At 42.0% G+C, this 21,940-nt stretch overlaps 1 protein-coding gene across 2 annotated transcripts in view; it reads left to right on the forward strand.

The window, feature by feature from the left end:
• The window catches only part of mon2 (MON2 homolog, regulator of endosome-to-Golgi trafficking), a 72,426-nt gene extending 54,905 nt beyond the window's left edge, over positions 1–17,521 (forward strand). For both annotated transcript variants that reach the window (XM_079567161.1, XM_079567162.1), the window contains 7 exons: positions 286–414; positions 7,548–7,738; positions 7,827–7,887; positions 8,062–8,185; positions 10,456–10,663; positions 12,498–12,580; positions 16,884–17,521. In XM_079567161.1, coding sequence (XP_079423287.1) covers positions 286–414; positions 7,548–7,738; positions 7,827–7,887; positions 8,062–8,185; positions 10,456–10,663; positions 12,498–12,580; positions 16,884–17,047 — 960 coding nt within the window. In that variant the 3' untranslated portion in view covers positions 17,048–17,521. The remainder of the gene's footprint in view (positions 1–285; positions 415–7,547; positions 7,739–7,826; positions 7,888–8,061; positions 8,186–10,455; positions 10,664–12,497; positions 12,581–16,883) is intronic.
• The last annotated feature ends 4,419 nt before the right edge of the window (positions 17,522–21,940 follow it).

The following is a 21,940-nucleotide window of genomic DNA, read 5'->3' on the forward strand; positions in this document are numbered from 1 at the left end:
TTTATTATTTTTTTATTGCCAAGCATTTACAGTATGATTTAGTCTGTGTTAGCAGGACGGATGATTTAGCAAAATGCCATGCCTTCTTGCGGTGTGGATATTGCGGAAATATTAATTTGCCGATATATCGTGCGGCCCTATTACATGTCTACGTACTTAAAGTCTAACATTGATGTTGTCTGCAAAGTGTGTCTTTAAACTGCTACGATTGTTGTTGTTATCCTCATAAAGATGCCAAGTTTGCCAAATTAACCATATTTTTCCGCTCTCTTCTTCGTCTTGCAGGCAGAGTGGGTGGCCTTAAACTACGTGCCCTTTGCGGAGCGCTCCCTGGAGGTGGTGGTGGACCTCTACCACAAGACGGCCTGCCACAAAGCGGTCATCAATGAGAAAGTACTACAGAATATTATCAAGGTATTTCAGAAAACTCATAGTTGCCTGTATGAGCGTTGTTGTTGTGTGATTGAGGGTTCAGAGGCTGGAGCCACAGTCCACCACAGTCTGACAGAGGACACGATGAATTATGGAGTATAGAATCTATTGCAAAACTGGATGTACCTGCACTGCCTTAATTTGTCACACAAGATCTTGTATTGATGATGGGACAGCGTGACCACTGTGCAAAGCTCTTCTCCAGCACATTCCAAAGATTCTCAATGGGGTTAAGATCTGGACTCTGTGGCGGCCAATCCATGTATGAAAATGAAGTCTCATCCCCATGTGAGCCCCATTAATCCTGGCATTGTCCTCTTGGATTATGCCCGTGCCATCAGGGAATCCATTGACGGAATAACCTGGACGTCCAGGTCGTCAGCTGATCTCAGTCTTTGGGCTCATAGTGTTGTTGAACTTAGACAAACTGCACTGACCCCAAGTTCTAACAGTTTGTTAAATCCAGCTGCCGACTTTTGTTTTGTTTTGATCAGGCAGTGTATTTGACATATAGGTGCCATTAAAAGATATCAGTATCGGAAAAAAGGTTCGGCACGACTGGTGTCGGGAACATAAAAGTATCAAAAGCAGGTACTGGTCCAGGAACAGCATTAAAGGAAGTGACTTGGTTGTTTCAGCTCAAATACAGTATATATATGTATATTTTTTTTCCCCCCAATTTCATTTTCCCATTTTTTCCATTTTCCCCCCAATGTTTGCCCAATTCCCCCCCCCCCCCCCCTATTTTTCCCCCACAATTTTTTCGAATTTTCCAAATTTTTCCCCTCATTTTTGCTCATTCGTTATTACTAATATTTCCCTAAACTGTTTTTTTCTACAACGTTTTTCCTTATTTTCCCCACAATTTCTCCCCGATTCCCCCAAATTTTTCAAACATTTCTGAACCTGATATTGTAAATTTGCAGATCATCTAAACATTATCTTTCTGGTAATGTTAATTAATCTGGTAATTAATCGAAGTTCGACTACAATTTCGATTATTACACTAAATGATTACAAAATTAGCATAACCGCGCTGGAATTATTTTCCCTTCGCGTTTCACGTGCCATGGCTCATGCTTTTGCCTGAAATAAAAACAGGCCACGCTGCTCAGTTTGCTTGCGCAGGTGTGAAACAGAGACCTCTCCTTAATCGAGGCATACATGAAATCATTTGTACTTTTCTGACTGTTCAGAAAACAGAAAGTAGTTTCTTTATTTTTTTAAAGGCAACAAATAATTGTTTTGAATAATCGTGATTCAATTATGACTAAAATAATGGTGATGATTATTTTTTTCAATAATCGAGCAGCCCTATGTCAATGCGAAACACTCTTTTCTTTCCTTGTTTTGTTTTCCATCTGCTGAACTTTGGCTGCTCAAATAGAAAAGATGAATGAATGAAAAGCATGATTTAAAAGCTGGCTTATAAAACGGTTTGTAACCAGGTCGAAGTGCTAAAGTCTTGAGTGCTGCAGAGTCATGCCTACTTCCTCTGTCTAATGCAGTTGTGTAAATGCATGTGTGACGGGTTTAGCTATAATTTGAATCTCATTTTACGCGTTGTTGAATTGTAAAATACTTTGTGTGTTTTAAAAGGCTTTGCACATTAGTGTTGATTGATTGTGTGTTCTGCGACCAGACCAGGCTTGATAGATTAATACCGTGTTCACTAAGATACTTTTAGTGCCCCAAAAAGAGGATGATAAACAAGATGTTGCTTATTGTGGCTACAGGGACAGCACCAACCACCCACAAACTGAAATAAGCTGATAAAGACAAATGACTGAAATTACACTTGTGGGAGCCCGCTGTGTGTCTCCTCTCCGCACTCCGAGGAGTAATTTAACCCTTCGGCAATCTATTTTTAATGATGTCTTTGCAGGTGTTGTCATTAGCCGTGAAAAATGCTAATCGCTATGAATACATGTGAAATAAGTGACACCGGGAATGATAATGTATATTTTGAAGTAGGGCTGCTCGATTATTGAAAAAACAATCATCCCGATTATTTTTGTCATAATTGAAGTCACGATTATTCAAACGATTATTTGTTGCCTTAAAAAAAAAGTCTTTATTTTATTTATCTATTCATTAATAAACAAACTATGCTGAATATTTTCTGTTTTCTGAACAGTCATAAAAGTACAAATGATTTCACGTATGCCACGATTAAGGAGAGGTCTCTGTTTCACACCTGCCCCCTGCTGGCCAGCCCTCACACCTGCGCAAGTAAACTGAGCAGCGCGGCCTGATGACATCATCACACAGCGCAGTTTGTTTTTATGTCAGGCAAAAGCATGAGTCATGGCACGTGAAATGCAAAGGGAAAATAATCCCAGCGCCTTGAAATAATGCAAGTCTGATTATGCTAATTTTGTAATTGTTTAGTGTAATAATCGAAATCGTAATCTAATTTCAATGAATTGCACAGCCCAACTTTGAAGTCGGGCCACAAGCTTATCCAAAGGGTCAAAATTGCAACTTGAATTTGTGCAAAAGATGTCATAGTGTAGTATTCTTGTCATAGTGCAGTATTTTGTCATATCTAATAGCCTGAACAGTCTGCTAATGATGTCTGGAAAAGTGTGCTGTGTGCCAAGAACAGTCTTATCAATTTAGACAAACTGTAAAACATAAATAAAAAATCTAATTGCGGTGCTTAGTGTATATACTGTACATTTTTTCCCACAATCATTCAGGCCTACTTTAGAGCGGACACAGTTAATGGCTTTTGGGTATTTTACGATTTGTGATTTACTATACCATACCAACTTTATTTATAATGCACGTTAATCCAGTAATGCAAACAACATTCTATAGGAAATCTGAAACACTGACAGTTGTTTGTTTATGAAGTCTGTATGAAAAGGACAGTAAGACATTAGGGCTAGTCAGGATTTGGAATTGGCCTGGAGCGGCCTCTGTTGGCAGCAGTGGGAATGGCACATGATGAAACAAGTCATTAAAGGGATATTTCAGGATATTAAAAAATATATATCTCAAGAAATCAGCAACACTATGTCATAAATCCTGAAATACCCCTTTAAGGGTGTATTCAGACCAGAAAAGTCCTTTGGTCTGCTTGTTTGGTCCGGACCAAAAGCGGCCTTTTCGTTTTAGTTTGGTGCGGTTCGCATTCAGACTGTACTTTTTGCAAGTGAACTATATTTTGTAAATTTAAAGTTCGATCTATTGAGGCAGGAAAGTATTGCGATAAACGATAAATTGACTCTAACGATACTAGATACGGTCAACTCTCAGGCATAAAAATGACAGTAAACCTTTGTTCTAAAAGTGCATCATAATATCCTAAAATACCACACAAGCTGCAATAAACATGAAATATAATGCAACTCAATTTGCTTCAGTTAGAAATAAAACTTATACAAAGAAAGAATAGGGGGAAAATGCTAATAAATGAACAGACGATAAATATCGAGCCCAAAAATATATCGTTTAGCAGTGACTTATTGAACGATAGTTGATATAGTATTTATCGTGACAGCCCTAATTTGCCGCTTACTATGATAATAAAAGAAATGTGAGAGACTAGACCACTTACCATTAACCTCAGCTTCACAAGAGGAAGAGGTGTTTTGTGCGGATGAAGGGTCGTCTGCGGAGCTGTTTGTTTCTATTATGTCCACGGGACAAACTGTTGGTCTTGTTCCTCCTCTTCTTTAATGCGTCTCATACTTTCATTTAAGTTTGGCAAAGTTTTTTCCACTTTGACGCAGCTGTTCAGGAGACGCTCGAAGCTCCTCTCCTTCATTTTCTCACTAAACACGCTGAACACGAACACATTTTTGTGTCTTTTCTAGCAGTTGGGTTAGTGCACATCTGCCCAAATATCCAGGAGGCCCAGTTTCTCCTCGAGGCTCCAGGTCTGTCCACGGCTCATTGTTTGTAGCATCCATCCAGTATGAGCGTTAGCAGCAGCGAAGGGCTAACTTCTCTCAAAGGGCCTTGCTACGGTGGCTTGTTAAACCCCAAAAGGCGCATGTATCCTGGAGTTGTCTCGGATCAACAGTGGTTTATATTCACACCTGAAGCGAACCGCACCAGAGTCCGCTTGGTTCTTTGATCCGCACCAGGATTCGTTTGTTGTATTCACACCTGCATTAACAAACCCTGGTCCGTTTAAAGTGGTTTCAGTTCTATGATCGGCAAAAACAGGGCATTGAAAGCCATGAAATGAATTGTGCCAAAATCAAGGCCTTAAATGTCATTAAAAAGCATTAAATTGCATTCAAACTGGCATTAAATCTAAATTTCTTGAATAAATTTGGCATTGCTCTACAATTTTTACTGTGTGACTTCATCAAAGATACCAATATTATGGCCTAGAGCAGTGTTTCCAAACCAGCGGGACTTGAGCACTTGGCAGGGGGTACTTGGAATTACCTGAGATTAAAAAAGTAGAATTTGAATATTGCTTTAAAAAAAATAGTTTTGTTTTAATGATGTTTTTCAGTAAAATGAAGAGTATTTTAGCTACATTTTGAACATAACACTCTACTACATACGGAATAATCTGTTTAGTTTCTCACTTTGTTAAAAAAAAAAATAGTATGAATAAATGCCTCAAGGGATACGAGAGACAAAAAAGGGAACCACTGCTCTCGATGAACATACTCAGCAGCAGTTTTGGCTGAAATTCGCCAAAGGTTTTTGCCCATTTCGTCCAATTCTCTTTCCTCAGTTTTATGAAATGTTTGTAATTAAATTAAATGTGCATTTTTTTTTCTATTCCTGTAACCTTTGTGGACTTAAAATATAGTGTTTGGGCATTAAAACGCATTCATTTTGACATCCTTGTGCCTGTCTAAACCCTGTTCATAAACACAGCATATTTGATTTCAATGAACAGCTCCAGTGAAAATCACAGAAATAAACAGGAATTATTTTGTTTGTTAAAATTTACAACTCTTTGATGTGATTTTAAGTTGTAAAACATGATAAATTCTCCAGACTTTGGGAATGGCTTTATTAAACACTAAGAAGAAGAAGCGACCAGAGTAAACGGGATTACTCAAAGCCCAGGGAATGAACTGAAATAACTTAAAAGTTTGTTTTTGTCATTATCATATAATTGGCTGTCTATAACTAAAACCTATTGCGTTCTGCGTTCCATTCACATCCGAGTATGAAATATTTTCTGGCAAAGAATCAGTGTTAAATATTAAAGCTCTGCCGTTGTAATGCCGCAGATGTGAAGCGGAGCGTTTGCCAAAGCCTTTTATGAACATGTAAAGTCATTCATGTAGCACAATTCTGTCTCGTAAAATCTGGCTCCTAATCTCCAATATTGTATAATTTCGACACCTGCGTTTAATTGCCGTTTTCCCCCGGACGGCGCAGACAAAAGAGTGCAAGTCTGAAACGATTTTGGACATTTTTGTGTTTCGTGGACCGGCCAGATGGTGTTGGGAAGACTTTTATAAAGAAATGAAAAGACTGACCTTTGGGACAGCAGCTGCTTCACTCTAAAGAACAAGCTTTGAATCTTCTTTGTGAGTCAAATTGAGGAGATAAAGACTTTGGAAAATCTTACATTTATGGAAAGAACTGCATGTATGAAGTATAGCGTGCTCATAGTATTCCTTATTCCTGCTAATAACGCTAATCCTGTCAATACTGTCAATTTCCATTTGGTAATAATCTGGAAACATCACTACAAAATCCGTCCAGTACCAGACGTGGGCTTTCTCTGTGGTTTTTGCATATTCTCTGTGTGTCTGCGTAGGTTTCCTCAGGGTGCTCCAGTTTTTCCTACCACTAAAAACATGTACAATAGGCCAGGATGAATGATGTGTGAGGCAATGAATGGTAGTGGTGCAGATGTGTGCAGCCGCGCCTAAATACACAGCTTACCACCACAGTATATGGAGTGAATGTTAACTGTCCCATGTTAAGCGCTTTGTGACTCTGTGGAAGGTGCTGTACAAATGAATTTCCTTCATTTATTCATTTCTTTCTTTCTTCATTCCATTCTGTTTTCTTTCCTATCTTTCTTCCTTTATTTCCGTTTTCTTTCCCATCTTCCTTCCTTTCTTTCTGCCTTTCTTTCCTATCTTTCTTCCTTCCTTTCTGTTTTCTTTCCTATCTTTCTTCCTTCCTTTCTCCCTTCCTTCCTTCCTTTCTTTCTTCCTTTCTTTCGTCCTTTCTTCCTTCTTTTCTCCCATCAATTCTTCCTTCCTTCCTTCCTTCCTTCCTTCCTTCCTTCCTTCCTTTCTCCCATCAATTCTTCCTTCATTCCTTCCTTCCTTCCTTCCTTCCTTTCTTCCTTTCTCCCTTTCCCCCTTCCGTTCTTCCTTCCTTCCTTCCTTCCTTCCTTCCTTTCTCCCATCCTTTCTCCCTTCCTTTCTTCCTTCCTTTCTACCTTTCTCCCATCCTTCCTTCCATTCATTCATTCTTTCTTCCTTTCATTCTTTATTCCTTCTTTTTAACCTGTCTTCCTTTCTATCTTTCTTTCTTCCTTCTTTTCTCCCTTCCTTCCTTCCTTTCTCCCATCAATTCTTCCTTCCTTCCTTTCTCCCATCAATTCTTCCTTCCTTCCTTCCTTCCTTCCTTCCTTCCTTCCTTCCTTCCTTTCTCCCTTCCTTTCTTTCTTTCTCCCTTTCCCCCTTCCGTTCTTCCTTCCTTCCTTCCTTCCTTCCTTCCTTCCTTCCTTCCTTTCTCCCATCCTTTCTCCCTTCCTTTCTTCCTTCCTTTCTACCTTTCTCCCATCCTTCCTTCTATTCATTCTTTCTTCCTTTCATTCTTTATTCCTTCTTTTTTAACCTGTCTTCCTTTCTATCTTCCTTCCTTCCTTCCTTCCTTCCTTCCTTCCTTCCTTCCTTCCTTCCTTCCTTCCTTCCTTCCTTCCTTCCTTCCTTCCTTCCTTCCTTCCTTCCTTCCTTCCTTCCTTCCTTCCTTCCTTCCTTCCTTCCTTCCTTCCTTCCTTCCTTTTACTATACTATTACTGTGCTGTACCGCAACCTCCCTGTTGACCTTGCCGTAAAAGTCATACTCAATTTTGTATTTTATTATTAAAAAAAGTCAAAAGCAAATGGTGAAGTTCAGTAAACAGAATGATAAATATTTCATAACATCTCTCCTCTCCCGCTCAGACACTACGAATGCCTCTGGGGCTGAAATACTCCTGTCCCTCTGAAAGCACCTGGAAGTTAGCGGTCTCGTCGCTGCTGAAGGTGCTCTCCATCGGGCTCCCCGTGGCCCGGCAGCACGCCTCGTTCGGCAAGTTCGACACGATGTGGCCTGAACTGGCGCACGCCTTCGAGGACTTTCTCTTTACCAAAAGGTGCAGGGATGATTCATGCGGCGTGTAGGTGTATGAAAGATTTACAGGCTCGACACAGAAACTAAAAAGACTGGTTCTGTCCTTACAGCACACCTCCGGATAACCTTTCCATTCAGGAGTTTCAAAAGAATGAAGCCATTGATGTCGAGGCAAGGTTTTTTTTCTTGATTTTACACCAGTGAGGCATAATATTATGACCATCTGCCTATTTGTAACTATCAAACTGAGAGGTCATGTTATTTTTTGTCTCATTTACTGTAGTGATATTGCTTAATCTTCTTTGACAATGTCTAAATGCAGTTTTTGGGTTGTTTTATTTTTAGGTCGTCCAGCTGATCAGCACCGAGATTTTACCGTTTGCCAATTTCATTCCCAAAGACTTTGTCGGTCAGATCATGGCTATGCTCAACAGAGGCTCCATCCACTCCCAGTCGCCCTCATTCACAGGTAAAGTCCACAGTCATGGAAATGATCAGCAATCTGTCTTTTCTGCACCTTAAAAATACAGATTATCAGGTAAATGTATACAAATTTGTCATTTTAAGATCGATAGCTGCACTTTTCAAATTATGGTATTAGAGATGAGAAATAACTCAATATCGATTTAAGTTGCACCTGGCTTTGATCAGATCAGATTTACCACCACTGTGTAAAAAAATTTTTACGCTAGGGGCCGACATTGCTGTAGTACCTCTACCTCCATATAGTGGTGGCAGAACAAGCTAGTTTTACTTTGCATAGCATTGGACTTTAGACACGTTCTAAATAACAGTAAAGCCTGATGCCTATTTTTTTTTAAACTTTCTACAGCTAGATATTGCTCCTGTGATAACGCTGGGTTAGGCACAATTAAAGGCACCAGGCTGGTTTTTGTAAGAAACATTTTAGAAATCTCGTATACTAATGAGGGCCGGACTGTCAGCATTGGAGCTGCGCAGCTACGACCAAACTACACATCACGCAAGGGCCAAGTCTACAGTGAAGATCCCGCCCATATGCCCTTTTTAGGAACATGCTTCGTCAGAGCTGGGGAGGGGGAGTCTGTAAATCCGCCATGATTTCCCCCTCGAGCGTGGTCATTGTGATAAACGGGGAGGAGTGAGTAATGACGGTCTATTAATAATAAGACTCTTTCCATGGCACTATTCGTTCACTCCATACTCAGTGGTGGTAAGCTACTATTGTAGCCACAGCTGCCCTGGGGTAGGCTGACGGAAGCGAGGCAACCAGTCTGCGCCATCGCCCCCTCCGATCACCACCACTCACTCACTCACGCACTACATTCACTCCCTGGTGTTCCCAAAGGGTCTCCCACCCAAGTCCTGCCAGGCCTTCCCTGCTTCGCTTCCAAGGTCTGACCGGATTGGACAGAGCAAAGGCGGTATGGCCACAATAATAATATAACATGTCTATAGTCCAGACACGGGCCTACGCGCCAACCTGTCCAGACCCAACTCCAGGTTAAGTCCTGGATCCGAACTTTGGACCCGACCGTGAATTCCCTCAGTGTGTGCTCTCTCTCTCTCTGACTGCAGATCAGTATAACTACAGCCCAGCTGAACAGAAAGAGCTTCTTGACACTTGTTTATATTTTTAGAGATGGCCGCGGAATGACTGAAATACGGCATGAAATTAAATATGCATGTGCGATCGTGCAAATTAGACCTTAAAGGAATAGGCCACTGTTTTTTCATACTGAGATATGTTCTTACCTGAGCTTAGATGAGTTGATACGTACCTGTCTGGTCTGTGTGCGTGCCCGTGAAACAGTGTGGTAGGTTCCAACTTGACCCCTGTTTGGAGCTATAGGAATATGTTAGGAGAGGACAAATACGAACAACATCTTTGGTCGTTTTGTGTGACTGAGCGCACGCACAAAGACTAGACAGGTGCGTATCAACTCGTCTAAGCTCAGGTAAGAACATATCTCAGTATGGAAAAACAGTGGCCTGTTCCTTTAAACCTGGATTTAACCAGGACTAAACCAGTACAAGGTAAGGCAAGGCAAGGTTATTTATACCGCGCATTTCAAGACAAGGCAACTCAATGCGCCCACTAAAACCTGGACTAAACCAGGACTTAACCTGGAGTAAACCTGGACTAAGTAGGGCTCAGTGAAAAAAAACAATTACAGTATTCAGTTAATATCATTCTGTCCAAAGCACAGTAGTAAAGACTGGAAAAACACAAGAATCCCCATGTAACTGTGAATTAACCCTGTATGTTCCAGGCCTTTGCTTGACTTCTTTTTTTTTTTTTGTCGATTTGGACCCTGGTCTGGCCTAGACTGTTAAAATTTTAAACATAAAATCACCAAAACACATTCAGAGGACCACAGAGTTCTCCCTCTGGGTTAAAATCTAGTGTATTCTCAGCCATAGTTTTCATGTGACATTATTATTAACACTTGCTCGCACAGCCAGTAGGTACATAGTTTATTATAAGTTAAAGTCTGGGCTTTGTGTCACTTATTCTCACACAGGAAGAAGCTCTTCCTGTGTGAGCTGATGTATGAGCCCCACTGAAATAATTAAAACTCACTTGTGTTCACTCAGTGTAAAATAAATGTTGTTAGCGCCTCTCATTTAGTCACACTTACTGTACCTTTGAAGTTGACAAAACAAAGTTGTTGGCTCACAATTTGCGTTTCCTTGTCAAGCACCTATAACCCTATTTCCCATTCCTTTATTTTTAAGTGTGTTTTCCTCCTTGAACAGAAGCAGAGATCGATGTGCGGATGCGGGAGGAGTTTTCGAAGGTGTGCTTTGAGACGCTGCTGCAGTTTTCCTTCAGCAACAAAGCGTCCACGCCGCAGGAGGGCTACATCTCCCGCATGGCCCTCTCCGTGCTGCTCAAGAGGTCGCAGGACGTGCTCCGGAGATACGTGGAGGACGAGCGGCTGAGCGGACGCTGCCCCCTGCCCAGGTACGCGCCAACTACTGCAGTCGGATTCAGAGTCTGTATTAGACATTTCAAAATATAGAATTGCCACTGGATGATTTTAAGCTAATATCTGTAATATCACTCGAGCTCTGTCGATCCTTGTCATTCCCGCTACGGCCTGCAGGGGGCACACCAGGAAAATGTTTAATCCTGACCAGCCCAGTTTCTTACTCCTTACTGTCTCTTTTTTACGCAGACAGTATATAAAATATTAAGTAAAATGTAAATGCTTAGCTATCCATAATAATGTTTTTAAAGCAATACTAAGTCATTTGTTTACCTTAATAATGCAAGTGTTAATGGGATGATTGGGGGGTCTTTCATCTCCCCCTGGTGTCTCTGGCCAGAAAACCACAATTGCAACTTCGCTGCCACCGGGTCGGAATCACCGATACACACTAATGGAATCACGAAGAAGAAGCTAACAGGCTAACGGGCAGAGCTAACTGCGGCTTAGCACCACTTAAACAGTATTTCCAGCCAAGTTTGAGTGAAAACAATTATCCCCATTGTGTAATTGGATGTACAATATCCCTCTCTCCCTTTGTCTTTTCTGTCAGTGTAGTATTTACTCTCACAGACATTTAATGAGTAAAGGAAACGCAACATGCTACGACACCTGCAGTGGCGCTTGTGGCCTCTAGGGGCATGAGTTACTTAGTACTGCTTTAAGCCTTGATTTTGCTCATGGCCACTTTAAGCCAAATAGTGATAGATTTCTATTTCAGTTTGTAACTATTTTACGCTCACCGGCCTCTTTGGCTGTTTTTATACAAGTCATTAAATTAACTGTGCAGAACTTAAGGCCTTGTTATTAAAAAGCGCAGTTAGCAAATTAGGGCTGGGACAATTTTTCTGATTAATTCCGTTAAATTAATTACATAAGGTTTAATGCAATTAAAGATATGAATCGAAATGAATCAGACTTTTTCAGTTTCCCTTTTCCTGAAAGTTGTTGCTTAGGGACGAATCCGGCATGAAGGCAAAAACAATCTTACTGCCAAACTTGTTTATTCACAAAATAAGCCTTAATGTTATTGTCTTTGAAGGGTTTGAAATGATCACACAGGCCTCACATCTGCTCTTAAAATAAGTTAGAATGTAGGAAAATGAAAAGAAGAAAAAATATACCTCCAAAAAATAAATACAATCCCTAAATAAATGTGATTCATTACGATTAATTCATTGCAAAGGCCATAATTAACTACCACAAAATAAAATTGGATTCAACCTTGCATTAAATAATTTTAGTTTTTGTTTTGTTTTTTAAAAATAACTACATGACTACTTTGACTATTTTTGCAGCAAAGGTTTGTGAGAAATGCAAAAAAAAAAAAAAAAAAAGTGGTCTATGACAGATTTAACATCTGTTTGCATTATAAATGTAGTAATTGGACAATAAAAAACTTTCAATTTAACACGCTGCTTGTGCATGTATGTACTCTTTATATACACAATAAATAAACTGAATATTGTGTCTTGTAACTTTTTAAAAAGACAAGACACAATGGCCAGTGAGTAAAACCTTCAGCTCATAACTTCTTGCTCAGTTTCCTTCCAGCGTGGCCATAATCGCCATAACAAGCCCAAGATGATGAATGAATATAACTATAAAATGCATTATTTAGTTGCCTGCAATTATTCTCTATAGGCCCATAAAACATTAGCACAGAAACCCTTACGGGGGAATCATAATTACGAAACAATAGAGCGGTTTAATTACTGTCTATTAATCTTGTCAATGCGTCGCAATATCACTAATTTATTTCTGTAGCTGTTTATGTGACATCCATGTTGGGGTTTTTTTCTGTTTCAGGCAACAAGTCACAGAGATTATCTTTGTTTTGAAAGCTATCAGCACTTTGATGGACTCCCTAAAGAAGACGCAGCCAGAAAACGGTATGTGTATAAGTAATTTCGAAGGTCTTATGAAGGTAAACTCGCAGCCTCTGCCATTACGCGTGAATTATTTCTGTGTACATTTGGGACCGATGTTACAAATGAGCTTATCTGCCCTCCATCTTGGCAGGGATGTTTACATTCCCAGCAAGGTCAATTATGGCAATGAATTATTTCTTTTAAGCGGAAAAGATTGAAATGAGATCGTCTGGGATTGCGTTTTTCAAGTGCCCTTCAAGATGTTTGCGTTGCGCGCCGCAAAACTCGTTCTCTTTTGCCTGTGGGAATCTTGGCAGGGAAAATGATTTCTTTGATTGCTTTTTATCTCGATGCATCGTGTCCCCCTCCCCGCCTCCCCTCCCCCTCCCTCCTACTGTGTAACTTCTAGGCTGAAAAAAGCGCAGCTTTGATGTAAAGATTTCAGCAAAGGTCAGAAAGAACGAAATGATTCATTTTGGTCTTTGAGTGTTTGAAGGATTTTTGTGTGATTTTGCAATACAGGACAAAGATACTATGCTCACTTGGAGAGCAAATCTATAGCTGTAGTGCCTATTTTTAAGTAGTTGTGCGTTAGAATATAGTTTATTTTCCACATGTAGAGAGATTTGTGTTCTGCATTTTGACCGTCTTTTAATGCCACTGAGGTTAACTGGATCAGGAGCAGTGAGTGACCGCACCACTACTCCTGGGGACTTTTCTGAGCTACGACATTGGTCCGGAGTAAATAGCTGGAGGATTCGCGTAATGTGGGACAATAATCCCGAGCAGTGGTTTCGCTAGGGATCATTGCTCTCCTTCATTTTGACGGGCATGAGCTATTTTTTTGTCCTTCAAGAATTAATCTCGCATTATAAGCATGTTTTAAAGACATTTACAGCCAATAGCTAATATAGGCTTCATATTGTGTATGTTAGGAAAAATGTGAGATTGCTGGATAAATGGAGTTAAAGGGACTATGCAGAGTTTAAAAATGCCACAATAAAGTATTTTTTCCCCCCTACATGTTCCAACAATGTCCTAATGTGTAGAATGAGCCCAGACCTGTTCACCACAACTGCCTCTGAAATCCTGCACTGTCACTCAAAAGGTTGTTAATTCGGGTCTGAAGTGCCGTCATGCACGAGCTTAATATAGAAGCTACAGTTACACGTATGACCTGAGGTGGCAGTAGTGAGCATAAAATGGCTAACTTGCATCCAGTCCCTTTAAACTAAACATCTGAACAGAGCCATGGAACACACATTTAGCTACAGAAATGTGTATGAACTCGTGTGTAAAAGTCTCAGAGGAGGATCTGCTCATCAACATCAGGGCGCATATTACACTAATACAAATGTAAAATGGAGCTTATTATTTGTATTTTTTCGATTTTAACGTTAATGTTTAAGAAACAGCGGGTGAGCGGGACAATGTTTACCAGTTCTTGCGCCGCACAAAGAGAGGGGGGGGGATAGATGAGCTCATCCGTAGATGTACCTGAGTTTAAGTTAAGGAGCGGCTCCAGATGGGAAGGATGTTATTAGCCTTTAACCGCATTTGCATCGTGGTTTTCTTCCCTGTGTTGTTGTTAGCGCCCAGAAAGTTAGCTAGCAAGGCAGTGATGCAAGTGAAACAGTGAAGCTGCTTTTAGAGACAGAGCCCCGGGCGCTCTTTATTTTAATTACGGCTTGATTTTCAATCCTTCAAAATGACGGACGGCCTTTGAAATTTTCTGTCAAAGCTTGAAATATTCCATAAATGACGGTGAATTTTTGGTTAATGTAACTTCTGATCCCGAGTATCCTCAAGAATATGCTCTGAACTTAACATTAGAAAGACCTCACACTGTCTCAATCAAATCCAAGTTTATCTTGTGGTGAGGCAGGAAGCGATCAAGCCTTACCAACATCTTAGATCAGTTGTAAGAATAACCACCTCCAAGCTGATGACAAACGTTGATGCATTGAATAAAAAGGGAGACCAACACTGTTCTCATCTTCTCTTTTTTTTCGATGCTAATGTCTCCTTGTATCCTTAAAGGTGCATTACGCAACTTTTTAAGTGGCAAACAAAGTTGATATTAATGTGTTTTGACCTTTCAGTGACCCCGTGCCTGTGTGGGTGGTCAGCTTGCTGCCTTTTCTTACGATCATGGCGGCCTCTAGGACACTGTAGGGCAGGTTTTCTGGTGAGAGAGTCTGTCAGCAGAGAAAAACTCTAAAAACAATTGGTCCTGGAGAGCACGTTATCCACCCACCATACAGCCGCACAGTTACTGAAAGATCATATACGCATACTATCTGTATCAGACTTATGAACATAATAACCTGTTCCGGCCATTTGCACTGCTCTATTGCACTATGTGGTTTGTCCACACTCACTCATATCTGCTGCTTTCACTTAACACACCTGCATATCTGTGAATACAATACCGCTTGTTGTTGCTCTCGAATTGTTGTCCTATCACATTTTACTATTTATTTATTTATTTTTTATATTCTTTACGCATGCCCTTATAGTCTGCCTAGTTTGTTAACCTGTTCTCAAACAATGGCAATAAATACAGTTCTGATTCAGATTATGAAATATATACATATATTCCCATAAAAAGTTGCATAATACACCTTTAAGTTATTGTGGCAAAAACGACAGGCGGTAAATGGACTCAACTTATATAGGGCTTTTCTACCTTTGTCAGGCCCAAAGAGCTTTACAGTAAGAAACCAGTCACCCATTCACTCTCTCATTCATACACCAGTGTACACAGACACTGGGGGCAAGGAGGGTGAAGTGTCTTGCCCAAGGACACAACGACAGTGGGCACCTTCAAGAGCTGGGACTCAAACCCGCAACCTTCCGATCACGAGACAACTAGTGATGTGTCGGTCGCGAACGATCCGGCTCTTTTGAACGAGTCTTTACAGTGAACGATATGAACGGGTTCGCCGAAGTGAACGGCACATTTTTTAATTATTATTTTATTCCTCTTCGGGTGAGGGGCGTCACTTAGTTGTACAGGCTTTTTTTGCGAAACAAAAGTCACTGCTGGAGTGGGGCGGACGGAGAGAGGAGGCAGAGGGACAGTTTGTGAATGCACGGCCACAGGACGTGAGCGCAGCCTGCGGGGAAAGGGTTTTAGAGCATGGCTCTAAGGAAACAGCGAGAGAGAGAGCGCCCGAACGCTCCCAGCGCCAGCTCTCCCGGGCCATGGGAGGGAAAACGGAGCGCGGGGTCCGTGAGTGACGAGGCGGCTACAGGAGCCCCAACACTCACATCTTCCACCTGTTCGCTCAGCTCCACTCCGCTCTTGGCCTCCGAAGCGACATCACCAAAAGCCTCCTCATCAGTCCGCCCCGGTCGTCTCCACCGCTGCTACACTGCAGCCCCACAAAGAGCTCAAAGTAAGCATGCATAAGGCAACGAGTTTGAGAAGTAAAAGTCCTCATGAAATAATAAACCGTTACAGAGGAGATCGTGTTGAAGACCTCTTTCACTTAAGTTTTTCTTTTCCCTCTTGCGCGAGGGAGAGATAGGCAGAGAAAAAGTTACGAGCAATAGAAGCTTAATCAGGTCGTGTGATTGTTTTTTGTGATAACTAACTCCATAAAGGGAAATATCAATGATATATTGTTTGAAATAGTGACATTATCGTTAAAATAACGTCCATTCAGAGGGTATTTACTTCAAAAAACAAAAAACATGATTGCTCAAAAGAGCCAGTCTTTTGAATGGCTCTTTAAAGTGAACGGCTCCCGACTGAACGGCTCCCAAATCCCATCACTAGAGACAACCCCTGCACCACCGTCGCTCTTCTAGCCAGCGCATTTTAAAACCATTAACTTCCTTGTTTAGAAAAATACACCATATGCCGCTTGCTTCATTTCCATTTGTTCTTTGATTGGTTAATTCGCTTGTCAATCACACCCATTGGGAATTTGACGAAATCACCCCCAATCCCAGACTACACGTCTTTGAAAAGAATTGGAAAAGCGTGTATTCTGGCTAGTCTGCTAGTGCTCAAACTTTATTCCTTTGACGACCAAAAAGGAAACGTATTGTGGGTGACGGATAATGATGATCATGCAGAAAGATCAAATACAAACAGATCTATGACTGTATATCCTTGAATAACTTTGCTGTTTTGGTGTCTCCAATCGAAGCATCTCGAGTGCCAAGTTTTAAACCCAGTCAGTGCCTTGGAAGAAGTCTATTTGGGTGCTTCTTGTATTAATCTCAGTCTCAAAAACTTGGTGAATTTCTTTTGCAACTGCCTCCTTTTGCTTTTTCCTATTTGTGACCATTTCTTTGTGTTTAATCCTTGCAGTGGACGGAAACACGTGGGCGCAGGTGATCGCCCTGTACCCCACGCTGGTCGAATGCATCACCTGCTCGTCGTCCGAAGTCAGCTCCGCCCTGAAGGAAGCTTTGGGGCCCTTTAAAGACTTTATGCAGCCTCCGATTTCCAGAGTCCAGAACGGGGAATCGTGACCCGCCTTTTCGCCTAATTATTATTTTTTCCAACAAATGAAGAAATCTTGAATGTGATCCACAAACTTCACAAGTGCACAGACATTTTAAGCAACTCCAGCGACAAGAAGCCAACCACACTGAAGAGAGACTGAATAAGTGAGACTATTGACATTGTTTCATCTCCTCCATTCTCATTCAGACTGACTTGAGTTCATTACACAGATTTGGGACAATTGCGGTGTGTTTTTTTCCCCCTCCTCCACGGATGATGCCGATGATGAGCGTGTGGTAAAAATGGAATTAATTTAACTAAGACGTAATAAGAATGATAAAATGTGGCTTTATTATTTGGTCTTAACAATGACTTTTCAAACAGTGAGGTTTTTATGCAACAAAAAAAGCACTTGCTGTAACATTCCACGTCATTTTCAGCCAGCCATGGGAGAAGGGATGTACCTGTCTATGGAATAAACACAGCTCAACAACTACGTCTGTCCTGTCTTAATAATTATCTTGTGGGTGTTTGTATCGCCTATGAAACGTCAGCCTCATCTCAACTTGCAGATTGGGCACTGGAACCAAACTCGTCGAGAGCAAATCGAACATGAGTGCAGAGGGATGGGTGCTGGACAGCGTTCTGACTTGGGACTTGGTTCTTTTAGGGCTTAAGGGCAGGAGTTTCCAACATGAACAGCACCTAGGACTGCACGGGGGGACCAGAGCTTTGTCTGGTCTGAGGTTCAGGTCAATGTATTGTGACTATTAATAATAATAATAATGGCTTACACTTGTATTGCATTTTTCAAGCCTGTGTTACCAAGTACACAGTAGTCATTATTCATTCACATCATACTCTGTGGTGGTAAACTACTATTGTAGCCACAGCTGCCCTTGGGGTAGACTGACAGAAGCGAAGGGACCAGTCCGTGCCCCACCAATCACAACCAACCACTCACTCTCTCACTACGCCTTACCGCCTTTGCTCTGCCCGATCATGTCAGACCTCGGAAGCTAAGCAGGGAAGGGCCGGGCCGTGCTTGGATGGGAGACCGTTGGGAAACACCAGGGAGCCTGGCGAATGTAGTGAGTGAGTGAGTGGTTGATGGTGGTCGGAGGGAAGTTGTGGCTACAAATAGTAGCTTACCACCACCAAGTATGGAGTGAATGAATAATGCAATGTAAAAGCGCTTTTGAGTGTCCAGAAAAGCTCTACAAAAACGATGCATTATTACTTATTCTGGCCTATTGTACATGTTTTTTGATGTGTTTTTTGGAGTGCCCAGAGGAAACCTACACAGACACGAAAAGAACATGCAAACTCCACACCGAAAGTCCCTGTCCAGGTGGGAGTCGAACCCGTGAACTTCTAGCTGTGAAGCATGGACGCTAACCGCTGTGCCATAATGCTAAAAGGTTAGGAATCACATTACTATATAAAAAAAAAGGAAAATCTTATTATAATAATGTATTTAATGTAACTATTAATTGAATTGGGGTAAAATAAAAAGGTAAACAAAGTATAGCCCATTACTAAATCTGATATTGTCTATATACTCCCATATGATTAGGTAATGTGGGGGGTCGTGGCCTGAAATGTTTGGAGGCCCCTGTATTTGAGAACTTCAACACATTGGCAATGACAATGAGACCTGGAGGGGGTTGACATTGAACACCCTCACCAATCTGAACCCAAGTGCTTTGTCATTAAGCCAAGTACAGTTTGTCCATATCAAACACCACGTTTGAGCTTAAAGGTGTCCCTAAACGCATGTGGCACCAGGACACCATATGCCGGAGGTCAATGGTTTACTTATGAGAAAAGGGGGAATAAAAGCCTTAAAAAAAAAGCTTCAAAATGTAACAGGATTCTAAACCAATACTTGGTCTCTTGTAATGCCTCTAAATCCTGGTTCAATTCACTATCACAAAATTGCGCTCAGCAACTTGATATAAGACGCGTTCTGGAGATCTGTGCGTAATGGATGCCCGCCTCCCATCAATTCCCACATCGCTCCCCGTGTCCTGGTTCCTCGGTCCCCCCCCCCCCCCCTGTTTTTAGACATCGGTTTGGGTCAAATCGGGGGAAAGGGGTTAAAGAAGTGCGAATGGAGAAGATGAAACGCTCGTATCCGCCGGGGAGGGGAGAGGCAGGGAGAGAGCCAGTCTACTCTGGGCGGGGCGTATCTCCTCAAGTCTGCACAGAAAGACGAGGGAAGCGGCGACGCACGGCACAGTGTCGGGCTGCGGGGGAATGTCAGGACGCATACCGAAGAGGAAGACGCGCTATTTCGATTTCATTTTTTTCATTTTTGAGACCGCATACGATCCCCTTTTTTCCCCCCCATCTCTTTCGCCGTCGAGCCTCCCCTTTGTTTGCCCATGCACTGGCTGAGGTAGTAGTTTGTGCTGTTGGTTGGGTTGTGACTCTGCCCGCTATGGAGATGACTGCGCAAGCTACTGCCTTGCTAGTGCTGGTGTCCCTACTCTTCGAGCCCGACGAGGACGGCGCTTAAAAAACACCGCGATTGCACGAGGTAATTCCCCTCATCTACGATCTACTTTTTTTGTGTGAAAACGATACCCCGATTACCAAACGGATCCTGACATTTTGAATAGTTTCACAATTGTATCGCCTCTTTTTTTCTTCTTTTTTTTTGTTGAACTAAATAAAATAGTGCACATTTGTCCTTAAACGAACCACTTTGTCTCGAGTTTAATTTTTTACGCACGACCCTTTTTCTGGTTATCTAATCCGCTTTTAGAGCAGATCGCCTTGTCATGTGTGGTCGAAGTTTGCGCAAAAGTCGCGCGCAACATATACCCCACGTCCCCTATAGATTTGCGTGTAGTTTTAGAAGAAGGAAGAAGAAGAAGCACCTCGGGGTTTTTTTGTGTGTGTGTGCGTGTGTCCAAGGCATGTAGGTCAAACCGTACTGTTGCTATGAAGAGGATAGAAGTGACGTGGCTCCTGCAGCCCACCAAGGTATCCTACGATGCATCTGCTCTGGCTTTTTTTTTTTTTTTTTTTTCCTCTTCGTTCCTCTCTAGATATGATTTTGTTGCCAACTCAAGAACTATTTAAGGAACTCCCGCTCCCCTAGTGTCCTACATGGGCGCAGTAGCCTATATCTGATCCTATAGGCGGCCAGTATAGTTCAGAATCGCAGTTTCCCTTTGCCTGGGTGCCAACACGGGCTTGATAAAGGTCATTTTTGTCATGTGAACTTGCATTTGACATTGTACGCTTGTCAAACGCCCTTCCCGGAACAATAATGTTCCACTTATCTTGACTTGGTTGGCACAAAGATACGCCTCTGAACCCCACGATTGGAACGAGTCTAGTTAAATCATGCACGAGCAACACCTAGTCTATAAAAGATTTATATATTTTTTTGATTTGCCCATTTGATCTGGCACTACCCCCTGTATTTAGCCAATCAAATAGTGGGAGTAGTTGCAGCATGCTCTATCACATTACTACAGCGCATGGGGTAGGTGTGGATTTGGGATGTCGACAGGGGTCTCGTGATCCGGGGTGGGGGCTGGAATAAATTATCCGAACCGATTGACTTGCAGCACGAGTACGGGGCTACGGGCAAGCCCAAACCACAGTCCATCAAAACTGCAGGAGAAGAGGGTTTTAGGGGGGGGGGGAGTAGAGAGTGTGTGTGTGTGTGAGTGAGAATCCCCTCTGGCCTAACCCGAGTAGTGACGCTCCCTGACTAAAGATTGGATCCTCCATTTGACCTTCCCCCCCCGAAAAAGAGAGAGCGAGAGAGAGAGAGAGGGGGGGTGAAATCTCCCCATGAAATATTTATGGACTTTTGATAGTGGGATCGGCCACAGCTCTGCCCACAAGCATCTGGCTCGTAAATCCAATCCATTCATGCGTAGGTTGGGATAAAGATCTAGTAAATAAACATATCTTTTCGTTGGGCAGGGCTATTAGCGGAGCAGACTGAGGACTTTCAAATCAATGTTCATTTTCAAACTTTTTCTTTTTCACTCGAGTAAAAAAAAAAGGTGAAAACAGCAGATCCGTTAATTACTGCGAGATTCTACAACCCCGTCGCAAAAGGTGTGTCACGTTCTGTCAAATGAAGCAGGTCCAAAACGTGACACTTCCCGGGGACCAAGCGGGGGCGGAGCTGGTGCAAAATGATCTTTGGGATGGGCTCAGTTCAATCGCTAACTCATTGAAAAACAAAACAAAAACATCAGGGGGCTGGCGTCTGGCCCATCGACGGCAACGTTATTGGAAACCCTCTTGAAGAGTGATGCATATTGATTGTTTTTTTTGTTTTTTTGGAGTGGCTAACAGGCTTTTTTCTAAAACGCAAGGCTCTTGGCAACATTCGTGCCAATTTGGAGCTCGTAATTGCACTTAAGCCAAAAAAATGGGCTGAACGCTCCTCTATTTAGCCTTAGAAGGTAATCCATTTTCTTGTATTCGTAATGGCCTTTTCGAACACAGTGAACCCTTCCTCGAGTGCTGTGCTTTACATATTACATTCCAGATGCCCTTCCATACAAACCATCTCCCGCTTTATCCAGGTTTAGGATTTGAGTCATAATCAAAGACTGCTGTTTAGGTCGTTTATAGTTGTTTGAAAGCCAAATTAAGTCTTTCTTCATAAGTGGTATTGGTAATAAAAACCTGAAGCACCGTGGCGCTCTTTCCTCCCAACAAGAAGGACCAGGGTTCAATTCCCAAGTTGAAAAAAAAACAGTTGGTCATCCCTGGCTGATGGGTTCCCGGGCCTTGTGCTGCGGTCGCCCACTGTTCCTGACAGGTTGGCCTGGGGCGCTGGTTGAAGGACGGGCCAAATGCATGAGGACACATTCTGTAAGGGGAACATTATGCACAGAAACACTGCCTGGTCAACAAAAAAAACAAAAAAAAAGAGAAAA

This window comes from Gobius niger (assembly GCF_951799975.1).
Source record: "Gobius niger genome assembly, chromosome: 12".
NCBI classification, from domain to species: Eukaryota; Metazoa; Chordata; class Actinopteri; order Gobiiformes; family Gobiidae; genus Gobius; species Gobius niger.